The 14,284-nt window shown below is 41.6% G+C and overlaps 1 protein-coding gene across 16 annotated transcripts in view; it reads left to right on the top strand.

The window, feature by feature from the left end:
* The window catches only part of ARHGEF33 (Rho guanine nucleotide exchange factor 33), a 118,745-nt gene that overhangs the window by 66,779 nt on the left and 37,682 nt on the right, over positions 1-14,284 (top strand). For 4 of the 16 annotated variants that reach the window (XM_086700413.1, XM_086700415.1, XM_086700427.1 and 1 more), the window contains 2 exons: positions 425-564; positions 7,501-8,156. In XM_086700413.1, coding sequence (XP_086556539.1) covers positions 425-564; positions 7,501-7,630 — 270 coding nt within the window. In that variant the 3' untranslated portion in view covers positions 7,631-8,156. The other 12 variants (XM_086700419.1, XM_086700429.1, XM_086700430.1 and 9 more) reach the window with 9 other exon arrangements.

Raw genomic sequence — 14,284 nt, forward strand, 5'->3', positions numbered from 1 at the left:
TCAGCAGAAAATTGTCCTCTGTTTAGCTTCTGATTTATTATTTTTTTAATGTTTATTTATTTACTTAGAGTGAGGGAGAGTAGGCATGCATGTGCAAGCAGGGAACGGGAAGCGGGAGAGGGAGAGAGAGAATCCCTGCAGGCTCCATGCTTAGTGAAGAGCCTGATGGGACTCAATCTCACGACTGTGAGATCATGACCTGAGCAGAAATCAAGAGTCAGACGCTTAACCAACTGAGGCACCCAGGCACCCCTCAACTTCTGATTTCTTAATTAGCCTAGGTTTGCTTTAGTTGGAATAGGGTGCTCACCATTAGTGCGTTGGGGTGGGAGAGGAGAGTGACAGAAGGTAAAAAAATTGTCCCAGTCAGGATGATATTAGCTTTGGAAAAGAGTAAATAAACACCCCTCTTTTGTGTTTTCAGGAGATGCATTTAGAAGATACCACCAGATTCTGTCCAAAGGAAGAAAGAGAGAGCGAACAGACCTCTTTCAGCGATCAAAACCCCAGGCAAGACCAGAAAGGGGGCTTTCGCAGCTCCTTCCGCAAGCTCTTTAAAAAGAAGTGAGTAGCCCTTAGACAAGACAGCATCATAACTCCTTTCCCTTTGGGCTAAATCTTGAGGTTTTAACAGTAATAAGTTTCAAGTAGCCTGGTTCAACTGCTTCAAGCTCAGTGCCTGCAGCCAGTAGCCATGATTCCTGCCAGGTCAGGATGTTTCTCATTGTCATCTCCTAGAGTAAAAGCAAACTCAGCCCTGTCCTCTGCCTCTTCTATCTTTTGGCTCTACTTCCTTGTTCCCAAGTCATGTGTCTGAGGAGAGTAAGCAGAGGAGGTCCCCTGGGTAATGAGCTGGTGACAATCAAATCCCTTTTAGACTGGGAGGCGTGGGGTTGGGTGTAATGGGAGGTTCCATGCGAATCTCCCCACCTGTGGAAAGTTTTCCAAGGGATCTCAGCACTTCTGCCTGTAGGAGTCTATAGTTATCCTGGATGCTAGTACATGTTTATTGGGACTTCTGCTAGTGTTTTCCCTAGCAGAAATGATAGAATGAATTTGGTTTGGGCCCTAGTTAAAAAATCACTTTAATGGAGCTTCCATAATCCATAGGAGGCAAAAACAAGACATTTCCCTTCTGTGGTCCTTCTAAGATTCTAAGTCCTTATTGTATGAAATCACCCACCAGGCATTTTGGCCAGCACTTACCAGCACTGTCTTACAGACTGGGAGAAGGTGGCCAAACCCCAGCATGAAATGTAAGGAAGAGAGATCTGAGCATTTAGAGTTTGACCTTAGAGGGATTGTCCAGTCCAGCCATTGTCTGCCTGAGAGACTACTGTCTCTATCTCCACTGGGCCTGAGGCCACCCCCCCCCACCTCCTTTAGAGAGATTTCACCCTTACTTAGTTTCTCTTGGTAGAGGTGGTTCTTGCAGTCAGTTTTAAACATTTAGTGGATGGGAAAGTATATTGCTGCCTTTGGAGACTTGCTGATAAGTGAGGAAGTACAGGGAAATCACTTTATCCTTGAGGGTAGAATTTACTGGCTGATTTAGATAACGGTTTTGATGGAAGAGTTGAGGACAGGCCTGGAGTAAGAACTTTTTTTCATGGTTTGTCTAATTTTTCTCCTATGGGGAGGGTGGTACTGAGATTAGTGGATCTCTGACTGAGGATCCCTGCCTGTTATTACTGGAAGAATGAGAAAGAGGAAGAGAGCAACAGTATTGCAATTAGACACAGCTAATTTCTGCTGAGGTAGTCCGGTGCATGCCTGTTGCTAGATCCCTTTATGCAAGGGGTGAGGAGTTAAGACTTGTATCCCTCTCTTTAGGTTCATAGACAGATTTTTCTCGGCCCAGTGCCTGTTTCTATCATGTTTGGCCGGGGTGGAGAGACCTGGAAGGAGACAACTCTCCAGCCTGACCTTGGGATTTAGGCCCCTAAATCCTTCTAAGGACTCCTAAGATAGGCACTGCTTGAGCCTATCTCTTTTTTAAAACCACAGTATTCCCAAAACAAACAGCCACTTTTTGCCCACTGACATTTATAATGAGTGGGTACTGTCTGTTGGAAAGCAATGAGCCATGGATTCGCAAATTTCCTTTTTTCAGAGAGATGTTAGAAAATGCTCTGCCAGTACTTGAGGCAGAGGGAGTAGACTTGTCCTCTGTGTATCCAGGGGGCAGAACTAGGAGAAATGGGTAAGAGGTGCCTGAATCCGGAGCTGGCTCCCTCATGAGGGTGTGGGTTCTCCTGAGTAGAAGACGGTGGCCCTCCTCAGGGGTGCTAACGGAAGGGATTCCTACACTAAGTGGGAGATTGCCCAAGATAAGCACCTGAGTTCTTCCTAGTGCTGAGATTTGCTTTGTTGGCTTTGTTTTAGATCAATCTGAGTAATCACATCTTTTTAACACCTGGAACAAGAAATTAATATGGCGTTGGGACCTATAATTTTAAAGACTCACCATGTGGAAGACCTGATTTTTATCTTTCTGTAGCCCCCCACCTCCCTTGGCACAATGCTGAGGACTAGCTGTGGACTCTCCAAATTCATGTTGGTCGATTGCTTTCTGTCTTCTTGTACCTTTGGGGGATCCTTCTTCTTAGAGGGTTAAATGGATCCCCTTAGCCTTCTCATCCTTTCTCATAGATCAGTCTCTCCTGCATCAATCACAATACTGCCACCAATCGTGCTGCTGCCTTTGTATTTAAAATCTGAAGCGTTACCTGAATGGAAGTAAAGGGGGGTACCACACAGATGGCTCTTCCCTCCGGCAGGCTATCCTGGCTTTGAACATCTGGGGTTGGACTGTGAGCACCACCAGGTGATACTTGCTTATCGCCTGCGTGCACGGTGCCACAGCGTGCGCTCTGGGACTCTGCACAGGATAGAGAAGCAGCTTGAGTACCTTCTCCTGAGTGTTCTCAAGAAGAGCCGTGGGGAAGTTTGCTCCATTATGCTAAGGTGGAGAGGAAGGGCAGGAAGGTCCCAGTGTAGCACAGAAAGGTCAGTGACTCTTAATTCAGATAAGAACACACCATTCTTCTCAGTAGTTAAGCATTCTTTCTTACATGCACGTACTGTATGAGACGCTTGTATAGGAATCGCGAACGACACAGTCCCAGCTGCTGTATAGGAGCTTGCACTCTGAAGTCAGGCATGTGGACAGGTACAGGGAGGAACCGGCACGAGACATTTAGCTTATTCTCCTCCCATGTGTTGGGAGGTCAGGCTGGCAGCAAGCCCTGTGACTTTAAGAAGTGGTTAATCCTGGGTACCAAAACCATGCCAGAACCTGGCCTCAGAGGTCCAAAATGGACCAGTGCCAGAAAAGCCACCTGTGTCACACCTGGGGCTCGCTGCCTGCCTCTCCCACAGCCCTCTGGAGGCTCATTCCTGTCTACACTGACACACTTTTTGTATCCATAGGGGCTTGTTTGGCTGGTGGCCCCACACACCCAGAATGCTGCTTCGGGATGAAGCTAGGCATGGAGCCAGATGCAACAGAAAACCTGAGAAAGGGTTCTCTTCCCTCTGAGGCTGGGAGGGCCGAATGAATGCTCATACCCACAAGGATTCAAAAGGGAGAGTCAAGTTGACATCATTAAAAAAAAAAATCCTGAAAAACACCCAAGATATTTGGGGAAAAGAATGATGCTCTGATTATTTCTATCTCAGGCACATTTGTCCTGGGTAGATACCAGGTCACATGTCCCTGAAAGCTGCCCAGAATTGATCAGCATAAAGACTATACGTATCTAAAGCTTGAAAATGTTAAGTGACTTTAAAATTCTTTAATGCAGATCCTTAGAAGCCAGAAACAGACCTAATGTGATAGGCTAATGCTGCACTGAATCCTTATTTCCCTGCCTTTGATCAGGGAGTAAGGCAAACTCCATTCTAGAAGGCTGTACATGGAGGCTGTCAAAGACTTATATCTAGCCTATTCTGAAGTGTGAGGCAAATGCTACTTTATATATAAATCCTGCACTTACTTTAGTAAGTATTCTTGGTTAGGGGTGTGGCATGGAGGAAGAGGATTATATAAGGCAGTTTAGGGGTAGAATGTAGATGCTCTTTTTATCTGCAAATTTGGGAGAGAAGAAGAAAAAGAATATGGCTTCCAAATGACTAATTCTCCTTCCTTACCCATTCCCTTCCTCTTTAACACTTTATAACTTACATACCTCAGTGTCTCCTCCCTGCACCAATCACATCAAAATCCATTAATCATGCACACACACACACACACACACACACACACACACACACACACACATTTAATTCTACAGCACCCCCATTTAATTGAACGTCAGTGAATTCTCTTCTTTTGGTGACTTATCAGTTGTTTTAGTATATGCCCAACCTGGGCAGTGGAAAAGATCATGTCATTGAAAGCAGGACTCCTAAAGATTTAATTGATAATTTTACCCTCACCTTCTTCTTTGCCTCCTCAAAGCCTATCTCAAGTCCTTCTCCTATTCTTACCCACTGTGGGTTTCTCTCTCATTTCCCATCTCATTTCCCTACATAACTTTAAAATTGAAGGAGGTGATTAAAGGCATAACATTTTAGATTACTTAAACCTCATTACAAATTTTTCTTAATAGGTCATTTGAAATCAATCACTAAGTCAGTGTACTAGGTTCTGTCCAGCACAAAAGAAGTAAAAGAAATAGTTCTCGCCCATTAGAAGCTTACAGTTCAGATGTAAGGGTAACCTAGCTGAAGGTTCAGTACCTAGAGGATATTAAGCACTCAAAAGACATATTAAATGAGTGCTCATTGTGTTACCCTGTTGATTACTAGGGCTGACTCATTTGGCTGACAGGATGGTGTTCCCCTGCTCCCTTACTTTTCCATGTGCTCCTAAAGCATGGAAGCATGGAAGATTGTTCACAGTGAACAATCTTTCCAATCAGAAAACCAGCCCTTCTTAGGTCATAGGGTTCCAAGGCACTGGATTCTACCCCTCCTCCCTTTCCAAGCTCCAGACAAACTTTCAAGGCTTATTTGTAGCAAATCTGTACTTGCATAATGTACCCAGCTTGTTATTTTCTTTGTGTGGACTGAGTGGAAGGGAACTTAGCAACAGGTTGTTCTCTTTCCATCAAACACTTGGATGGCTATGTGTCCCAATGTACTGGCAGCCATTGTACCCTGGGCCAGCAAGTGTTTGCCTGCCTGTCCCTCCAGTGTCTGCTCAGATCTGCCCTGCATTCAACCAGAATGGCCCCAGGAGCTCAAAAGCCATTCCTGTTTTATAGATAAAGGGAATAAAAGCAAATACGCTGGCCATTTCTCCTAGATTCTGTAGGTATTTCCCAGTAATTTAGGTACACATTACATCAGAGCCTCATAGCCACACATTTGGAAGAGTCCAAGTGACCACATACCATGTAAGCATGTAAAGAGATCAGTTAAAATTACCTTTACAAGGGTAAAAATAAGCTTATAGTTCTGGCTATCGTAGAATACTGGATTTTGAGAAGGATTAGCAAGTTAGCTATTAGTTAATTAATAGTTACTATCGAGAAATGCACACACCTGGAGACACAGAGAAGGCGGTTTGTGAGAAGAGCGGTTAAAAAAAGAAAATACTAAGCTGAGTTTGTGGACTTTGAAAACTAGACAGGGCGATTTTGGCATTTGTTTCAGAAATGGGAACGCAACTGGTGAAGATTTCTGTGGTCCTTGGGGCTGGTGGTGACATCAAAGCTTTCCCATTTCCAGGTAAACGCTAAACAGTTGCATGTTGGAACCATCAAAGTGTGACATATTGGGTTTTGGAGAGATCAGATGTAGCTAAGAGGGGAAACGAGAGGTAAAGATTTTAAGTTCTGACTAATGGCTTTCTGATCAGAAACTGCCATGTGGGGGAACATTCAGAAGAAACACCAGCCAGATTCAAATCTTGCTTCCTACTTCCCACCCCCCCATAACTATAAGCATTCCTAGCCTTCTGTATAAAAGAAGATATGGGGAAGGAATAAAATGGTCAAAAATATATCTTCCTAACATTTTGGGTACAACTGTACTAATCAGGGATGATTTGAACTGGAAGTAGTTGGGAGTTCTGAGTTGAGAGAAGGTGTAGAGTTTGGGGGGGGGCACGTGAAGGCTGTTTCAAGGGGGCTTCTGAAAAGGAAAAGGACTTTCACCCCAGCCAGATATAATCTTACCTGATGAGTACCCAGATGCACTGGTGTGGTGAGAAAGAATAGTTTTTCCTCCATGCCCTGGGATGTAGTGGGATGGTGCTTCTTCCTGACTGGAAGTAGAAAACATGGTGGGCAGCTCTGGCTTCATCTGTGAGGCCAAGTGTCAGGGTGAAGAGTAAAAAAACTCCAGTCAGTCATCAGATTTCTAGACATCAGTATTTTAGTCTTTGTGTGGATCCAGCTGCTTTCTTTGAATAATGTAAAGGGATGTTTGAATTCTGCCCAATTAATTCAGTAACTGATAAGAGTCTTAGTTAACTTATCTAACAACAACAGTGAGGACTTGTACCATACCAATGATAGTGAAAGAACTTACCTTTCTTTTGTGGATAGTGGAAGCATGCCTGATTCTGCCTCAGCATATGGAGAACTTGTTCAGTTGTATAGGCGCTTTGGACAAAGAATTTCATGTCTAACATCGCTTCCATACATCCTGCATGAGGTCTTTTGATACTGGTTCTCAGTCAGTGGGCTAGTTTTACCCATTCTAGCTCTGAGTTTAAGCTAGCCAAAGGGCCCAGCCTAGCCTTTCAAAGGTTATTTCCAGAAAGCCTCCTCCCTCCAGGGACTTCTGACATGAACAAACTGGAGAAGGTGCAGAGCTGGGATGGATTACCCAACTGGCTTAACCAAGATAAAGGAAGAATGCACCCTCGACTGGGGACTCCATTGGACTGATTTGAGTTGTTGACTATTGGTTGGGCTTGGTCTCCTTTGTGGTGGTTGAGATTATAGAATCTCCTCAATCTGACTACTGTACTAATTTCTGAATTCTACCAAATGTAGCATATGTGTGTGGTTGGCTTCAATAAATTTTTCATTTAAAAATGAAAACAAGCAACAGCAAGAGTTTGTAATGTAATGCCCAAATTCAATGATGGCCCTTGTTAGATAACCTCAGTTGAGACCAATGAATTCCATCCATTTTAATTTAAGGGCCTTGGTAATTTGTGGAGTACTCGGTTGAAACAAAAATAGGATTTACTAAATTTTCTGAGCCTTTACTTCCCTTTTACAGTGTTACCACATAATATCTTACACTAACATACACAGTTGTCACAATTGTCTCCATAAGGCATTAGAAAGAAATTCTCTTTATGTTCTTTGCAAATTTTAGCTACACATGTCCTGAGTCATGAAATTCAGGGGAAGTAAAAATTATTCCAGATCTAAGAGGCAACTGTTTTACAAATGCAAAACAATTTGGATAGATAAAATATCTGAAAACAATTAAAACCAAATCAACCTGTACTTTATCTGTGTGCTGAGATTTTAGGTCCAGTGGATCAGAATACAGGGAAAAAACTAATGAGAATCCCTCAATGGATCCTTCACCCACCAAACAAGATTTCTTCAGAAACCGACTTGCTCTTGCAAATGACCTTGACCAAGGAACAGCTGTGTAAAACATACTTAAAGTTGTATTGTCAAGTGGTAAGATGAGGGTAAAAAGCTTGTATATATCTGTGTAGGAATATATATATACATATATATATATAGATGTATAAGTCCCTGAGGAAAACTAATATAAATACTTACATATGAAGCTAAATCAACATACAAGGCATTGAAGAGATGAAGATTAGTCTGTGGTTGAGAGCTTGCTTTTTGAACTTCAGCACTTGGGAACAGGGAAACGAAGACTTTTCACAGCATTATAGAAACACAATAAATTTGGAGGAAAATAAATGTTTGTAAGAACAAAAACTTCCAACTTGAAGTCATTCCCCCCAGTATAAAATTGAGCGTGTAACATGGATGTGAATTTTATGCTTCCTAGGCATTTACCTTATTAATTCATCCCAATGTTCTTAGGCTAATATACACGATGTTAGGGGCCAGTTCTGTCTTGCTATATGTCTTCCCCAAAGCAATACCCAACATCCCTTAAGGCAAAGGATCAGTAAAGAGTTGTATTTTACGTGTTGCCAATCTGAGTTGTGGAGAATTTGTGCTTAAACCATGACATAGAAGGTTCAAGGGTTATAGACACACTGGTCTCTAAACGGGAAGAGAACCAGAAGAGTAGTATTTCTCTCTCTGTGGCTATGAGAATCAGTACAGGGAACAGTGATTTCTCTTGAGACTGGGAGGCCAAAGAAACATTTTCACTTGTGTGAGTTGTGCTGCAGATGAGAATAGTCTAGAGTCTATGTGTTATTGAGTTCTCAGGATTCAGAGACACATTAGTGATCCTGAGTGTCACATACACTTATAAGCAGATGCGTTGGGGGAAAAAAAAACACTTATTTAGCTATGTCCTCTTTTAAAAGACTTTCTTCAGTCTGGAAAGAAGGTGGCAACAACATCAGTGCTTTAATAGCACATGCACAGCAGTTGCTACAAAACACCGGAACAGGATGAAAATTTAGGGCTGGTAAGACCTTGTTCTGTTTTCCAGAAGTAAGCTGTTTAAAAAAAAAAAAAAAAACAACACAAAAAACAGAGTTCTTAACAGCTCAGACAGAGTAATCATTGCAGTGAGGCTTTCATGGCTACAGAATAATAAAATGTGCTCTGCTTCCCCATGTCCAGGATGGTCCACAGCCTTGACATGCCCCTAACACAAGAATAATAGAAAAAAATTAGTTTTAAACAATTTGTCTCTCTTCCCAGGCAGTTATCTATAATGAATTAGAGGCATTTGGTTACCACTCATTCAAAATCTTGGTACTCAAACCGACTTCTTTAGAGGCTCTTCCTCTAGGAATGCACTGCTTGATAAAATCGGGGAAGTTTTACTTGTTACACGTTTTCTACAAGTCTGATGATTAATTAGGAACTCATCCATTAGCCTTTGAACAGTAGGGGGTCTGGAATGTCTACAGGATTGCTGTCAAGTTTTGGGAGTTTCCAGTATTTAAGGTTAAGCCAAGATTTTCATTTTCCTGAAATTAATGAACTCCTTTGAAGTTAGATTTATCTCTGTTTAGTAGGCCAAAGAAGGTTCGGGGGCAGTGTCTGAAAGCACAATGCAGAACTGACTGGATATGGAAAGTGAACTGCAAGTCACAGTCTTTTAAGTAAAATGTAAAAACAATAAAATTTCTTTCCTCTTCATAATGTTTATCATAAAAATTATGGATTACTTGGGAAGGTTTCAAAAACTTCACACACCTCCCAGATTTTCATTTCGATAACATTCTTTGAAAGAATCTTGATGTTACATCGGTAGCACAACTCAGTTTCATTGTATTTTATGAAACTAGCAGGTAAAACTAGTAATAATTAGTGCTGCTACTCCCTGGGTCTCCTTCACCTGGTATCTGGATTTTTCCAGTAGCTTTCTAGCTCCGCATCAGTCCTGTACTTTTCTTAACACATTAATATTCCCAAATGCTGCATTGTGTGAAACTCTCTGAACGTTCTTTTTTGTCTACAAATTCTGAACTCCTCGACTTGACCTTCAAGGCTGTCTGTCCAGCATGGTGTCAAGTCTTCTCTTTGGCTGCTGTCTCCTACTTTGCCAGCCTACTGGACTCCCGGCCCTCAGTTACACTGGGCTTCTCTTGCCTGCTGGCGAGCCATGGCCCCTTGCGTCATGCCTTTTCCGTAGCTTCCTTCCCCCTGCCAGTCTTCAAGGCCCTGGGTAAGTCCCTCATCTTTCTGTGAGTGCCGTAATTTTCTCTGGTGCTGTAACTTGTCTATCTTCTTATATATTTGTCTTGTCTTCCCAACAAGAATGTTGAGTCCCCTTGAGGGCAGGAACTATGACATATCTTTTAAAATTCCTTTCCACCTCTAGAACAGTACACAGTTGCAGAGAATAATTTCTGCTCATGATTTGACAGAGCTTCAGGGTTGTCTCTTTACCTTCTTGCCTTTCATTTTTTTTTTTCTTTTTAAGAAAAATACCAATCACAAAAGAAATAAAACACTGTTGTCTTCTGGAGCAGTAAAAGGCACTACTGTCCTTTTCACAGCATTTAACATTTGCAAACATCTTTCCACAAAAAAAGAAAGAAAGAAAAGAAAAGAAAAGAAAAGAAAGCAAGAAAGAAAGAAAAGGAAAGAAAAAGAAAAGAAGGAGAGAAAGAAGGAAAGAGAAAGAAAAAAGAAAGGAAAGGAAAGGAAAGAAAGAAAGAAAGAAAGAAAGAAAAGAAAGAAAAGAAAAAGAAAGAAAGTTTGCTACTCTTTTCTGTGTTGTCCTGGGTCACTTCATAGTATTGTAAATTGACAGCAGAGATAGGATCTTTGATGATGTTTCTTAATGACATTTAATGTAATGTTGCATTAAAGACGAAATCAGGGTGGGAAAGAGGTTTGCAATTCCTCCATCTGTGAGCTCCAGTCCCATGGAGAAGTACAATTTACGTAGGGGACCACGGCTGTCTTCTGGAAGTGTTTGGGTCCCTAAACAGAAGGAAGCGCCCCACCAAAAGATGAGTTGGGTATTTCTGCACAGGCTGGGAGGGCCAGCAGTTCCCTTCTGTAGCTGGGTGTGGTCTATATACAAGCCTAAACAAGGATTTGCCCCACTTTCCTGACTCTAAAACTGGAAGCTTGGAGAACCAGGAATGTGTGGACCAGCACTCCAGGGTCCTCTGTTTCGCCCTATGACAAATAGTTGAAACCTATCTGGGGCTTGCCATTAGAATGTTTCTTCCTTGCTCAGGGAGAACTCTTTGAATAGTACTTTCTATAGCACCTCACGACTCGTTCACTTACCTTCTTCAAGTCTTTACTAACACTTTACTTTCTCCATGAGACAACTTGTAAAAATTCAGATTCCTGGCAACTAGTTCAGTCCCACTTTATTGGAATAAATTTGAGAGTGGGGCCCAGGTATCTGCATTTTAAATGCACCCAGGTGATTCTTTGGCCCACTGAAATTGTATAGCCATTACCTCTTAGACCAATAAATTGGATGATCTAGTATGTAATCAGCACTCAGATTCTAGCCATAGATGGAAGTTTAGTACAGAATAGAGAATTGATTATATTTACCCTGAGATACAGAAAGCTGGTAGAGTGACTCTTTCTGAGGTTTTCTTAAATTCATCTGTGATCTTTACTATCACATACAGTAAAATTTTGGTTAAAATATACATATATACAGGATTAGTGTTCTTTGTAATAAATTGGTAAAGTTGATTGTATATTCTAGATAATTGCATGCACTTAGAAAAATGGTAAAATGAATGTCTTCTGTTAAGTTGTGTAATAAAATTAGATACAGTTTTCAGACTAAACTTTCTCTTGAAACATCACCATTAATAATTTTCTTCCTGAGCCTAAAACAGTAATTGGGGACACTTTGGATTCTCATATCCTGAAAGTTGATTTAACTTAAAGATGTAAGTGTAGTGTTCTCAGCATCCGGGCATCTTGGCATTTATGGAATATAGGCCAGTGAGTCTCACATGGCGGGGAGGGGGTGAGGGAAAAGGAAGAGGAGATACACTTCTTCAAAAAGGGAAATGAGTTTAAAAAAAAAAAAGGTTGAGGAAATTGATGGAAACCTATATATTTTAAGGGAAAAAATAGAAATTGGTGTGTGATGCTAGACCTAAGTTTTAAACATATGTATAAAAATATGGGATATGATTTGGGCAGTGCTGAAGATGTTGTTTTTGGAGGCTGTCAGACATGCAAAATAGTCAAGAGCTTTCTACCCAAATAACTTGTTTTCCAAAACTTGTTGTTTTCAAAGAGCTTATACATGATCTCGGTAAGTCATCTAAACATGTTTCTTATCTATAAAATAGATTCCCCCTTCCGCCTTCTTCCCTCATTCCCTTCAGAGGTAGTAGCATTAAAATTCTCTTAATTCTTAGCAGGAAAACAGAGTGTGTTGTGTTCCCTCCTCGTGTATGTAAAGCTGTTCATCTGAAGACAGTGGGATCTACTTTGTAAAGGACTGTTGCTCGATACTGTGTGTGTTTCTGTCTAAGTGGGTTGTTTCCATTTAGCACTAGGTCACCCTCTCCTTATTATCACATTTTCCAACTGGGGCAAACCCTTTAGCATTCAATCATGCTCTTATTTCTCCCATTTTTAAAGCAAAAAGTATCTTAACTGTTCCAGTTATGCTGCACATCTCTGCTTACCTTTGAAAGAGGAAACTGCTCCAGTTCTTGCCTCTTATCATTAAACTCACTGGGCTCACGGGGCGCCTGGGTGGCTCAGTTGGTTGAGCGTCTGACTTCGGCTAGGGTCGCGATCTCACGGTTCATGAGTTTGAGCCCCGCGTTGGACTCTGTGCTGACAGCTCAGAGCCTGGAGCCTGCTTCGGATTCTGTCCTTCCCCCTGCTCACACTGTCTCTCTCTGTCTCAAAAAAGGAATAAATGTTAAAAAAAAATTTAAACTCATTGGGCTCACACCTCCCCCCTACACCGGTCATGTCCAGATCATCACTGACTTTCACCTTGCTAAATGAGTACTCCACTCTCCCTATCAGATAGTGTTTGACATGCTTATCACCTCTTCCTTCTGAAATAATTTACTAGGCTTCAAGGGCACAACACCCTTTTGGCTGCCATCATTCTTCATTGGCAGTTCCTTCTTTGTCTATTTGCTGGTTCTCCTTTCTTCTCCCTCTCTTGTTAGTGGGTCCCAGGGCTCTCCTTAGATATCTTCTTTTTCCAGTCTGTACTTCTTTGGTGATCTTATCCAGTGGGCTAGCTTTAAAATATCTCTATAGAAGTGATTCCCCATTTTATATCCTTGGCCCAGACTCTTTCCCAGATTTCGGACTTACATCTCCCACTGCCTCCTGGCACCCCTCAAATGTCTGACATTTTTATTGAACTTCACGTGTCCTAGCCTCTGCTTCAACTCTACTTTTCCCACTTCAGTTAATGGTAACTTTGTCCTTCTAGTTGGTCAGGCTAAAAACCTTGAAGTCATCCTTGGCAATTCTATTTCTTAAACTCCATGTTCAGGCTCTCAGCAAATTGGCTGTCTTCCAAATCTATCCAGACTCTGAACAACTTCCCACCACCTCCACTGCTATCACCTTGCCCAAGCTGCCTTCTACTGGGCTAGCCTCCCTACTCCCAGTCTTAACCCCTAATTATTCTCAACATGGCAGCCAGAGTGATCCCCTGCTCAAATGCTCTATGGGCTCTATTTATTTCTAAAGGAAGCCAAAGTCATTACAAGTGACCTGGACCCCATTAAACCTCTGATGGCATCTCCTCTTCTGTAACCTCGCCACATGTACCAGGTATGCTCCTGCCTCTAGGCTCTTGAACTAGAGGCAATACTCCTTTCTCAGACACTTGCACATCTCCTTCCTTCACCTCCTTCTTTACTTATATGCCACCTTCTCCATGAGCTGACTCTGACCATCCCATTTATATATCACCAACCTGTCCCCTACATTCCCAGGAACCTTCTTTTTTTGTTGTTCATAGCAGCTACAACATTCTAATGTAGAATATGCTATTTCTTATTATTGTCTACATCTCCTCACTAGATAACCAATCTCATGATGATAGAGATTTTTGTTTGTTTTGTTCATTGCTGTATTCCTAACATCAGAAGTGGACTTGGAACAGTAAATATTTTTGAATAGTCAGATAGGCCCTATCAAATGTTTATAATACAGTCACTCAAAACCAATTGAAGTGATAGTAAACATCAAAGGAATCTGGATACCAAAGAATCAAGTTAGGGGGACTTCAGGATGAAGTCTCAGCTTCTTAAAAGATACCTAAAAGCAGGCCGACTTTGAAAACATATCCCTTATAGCTTTAGTTACCTTTATTAAGCACCTATTCTGTGAAAGGCATTGGGTTTTACACATATCACCTTTAAACCTCACATAGTCCCCAGTAGATCTGTTAACCTCATGTGTTGATGAGGAACAGAGACTAGGATTATTTAAGTAACTTCTCCAAAGTTACACATCTAGTAAGTAATGGAACCAGAATGTGAACACAGACATGTGTGATTCCAAAGCAACTGCTTATTGTACTTTACCACAGTGATTCTTCCTTTTCTTGAGGAGTCATGAAGGTAGAGAAACTAGCTTCTAAAAAAGGACTGCATTTTTTTTTTTTTGCCTCTAATGAGAATCAGCAGTCTTAAAATGTTAGAATGTGTATAAGATTT

The sequence above is a fragment of the Puma concolor genome, chromosome A3, assembly GCF_028749965.1.
Source record: "Puma concolor isolate L17-30 chromosome A3, mPumCon1.1.hap2, whole genome shotgun sequence".
Lineage (NCBI taxonomy): Eukaryota > Metazoa > Chordata > Mammalia > Carnivora > Felidae > Puma > Puma concolor.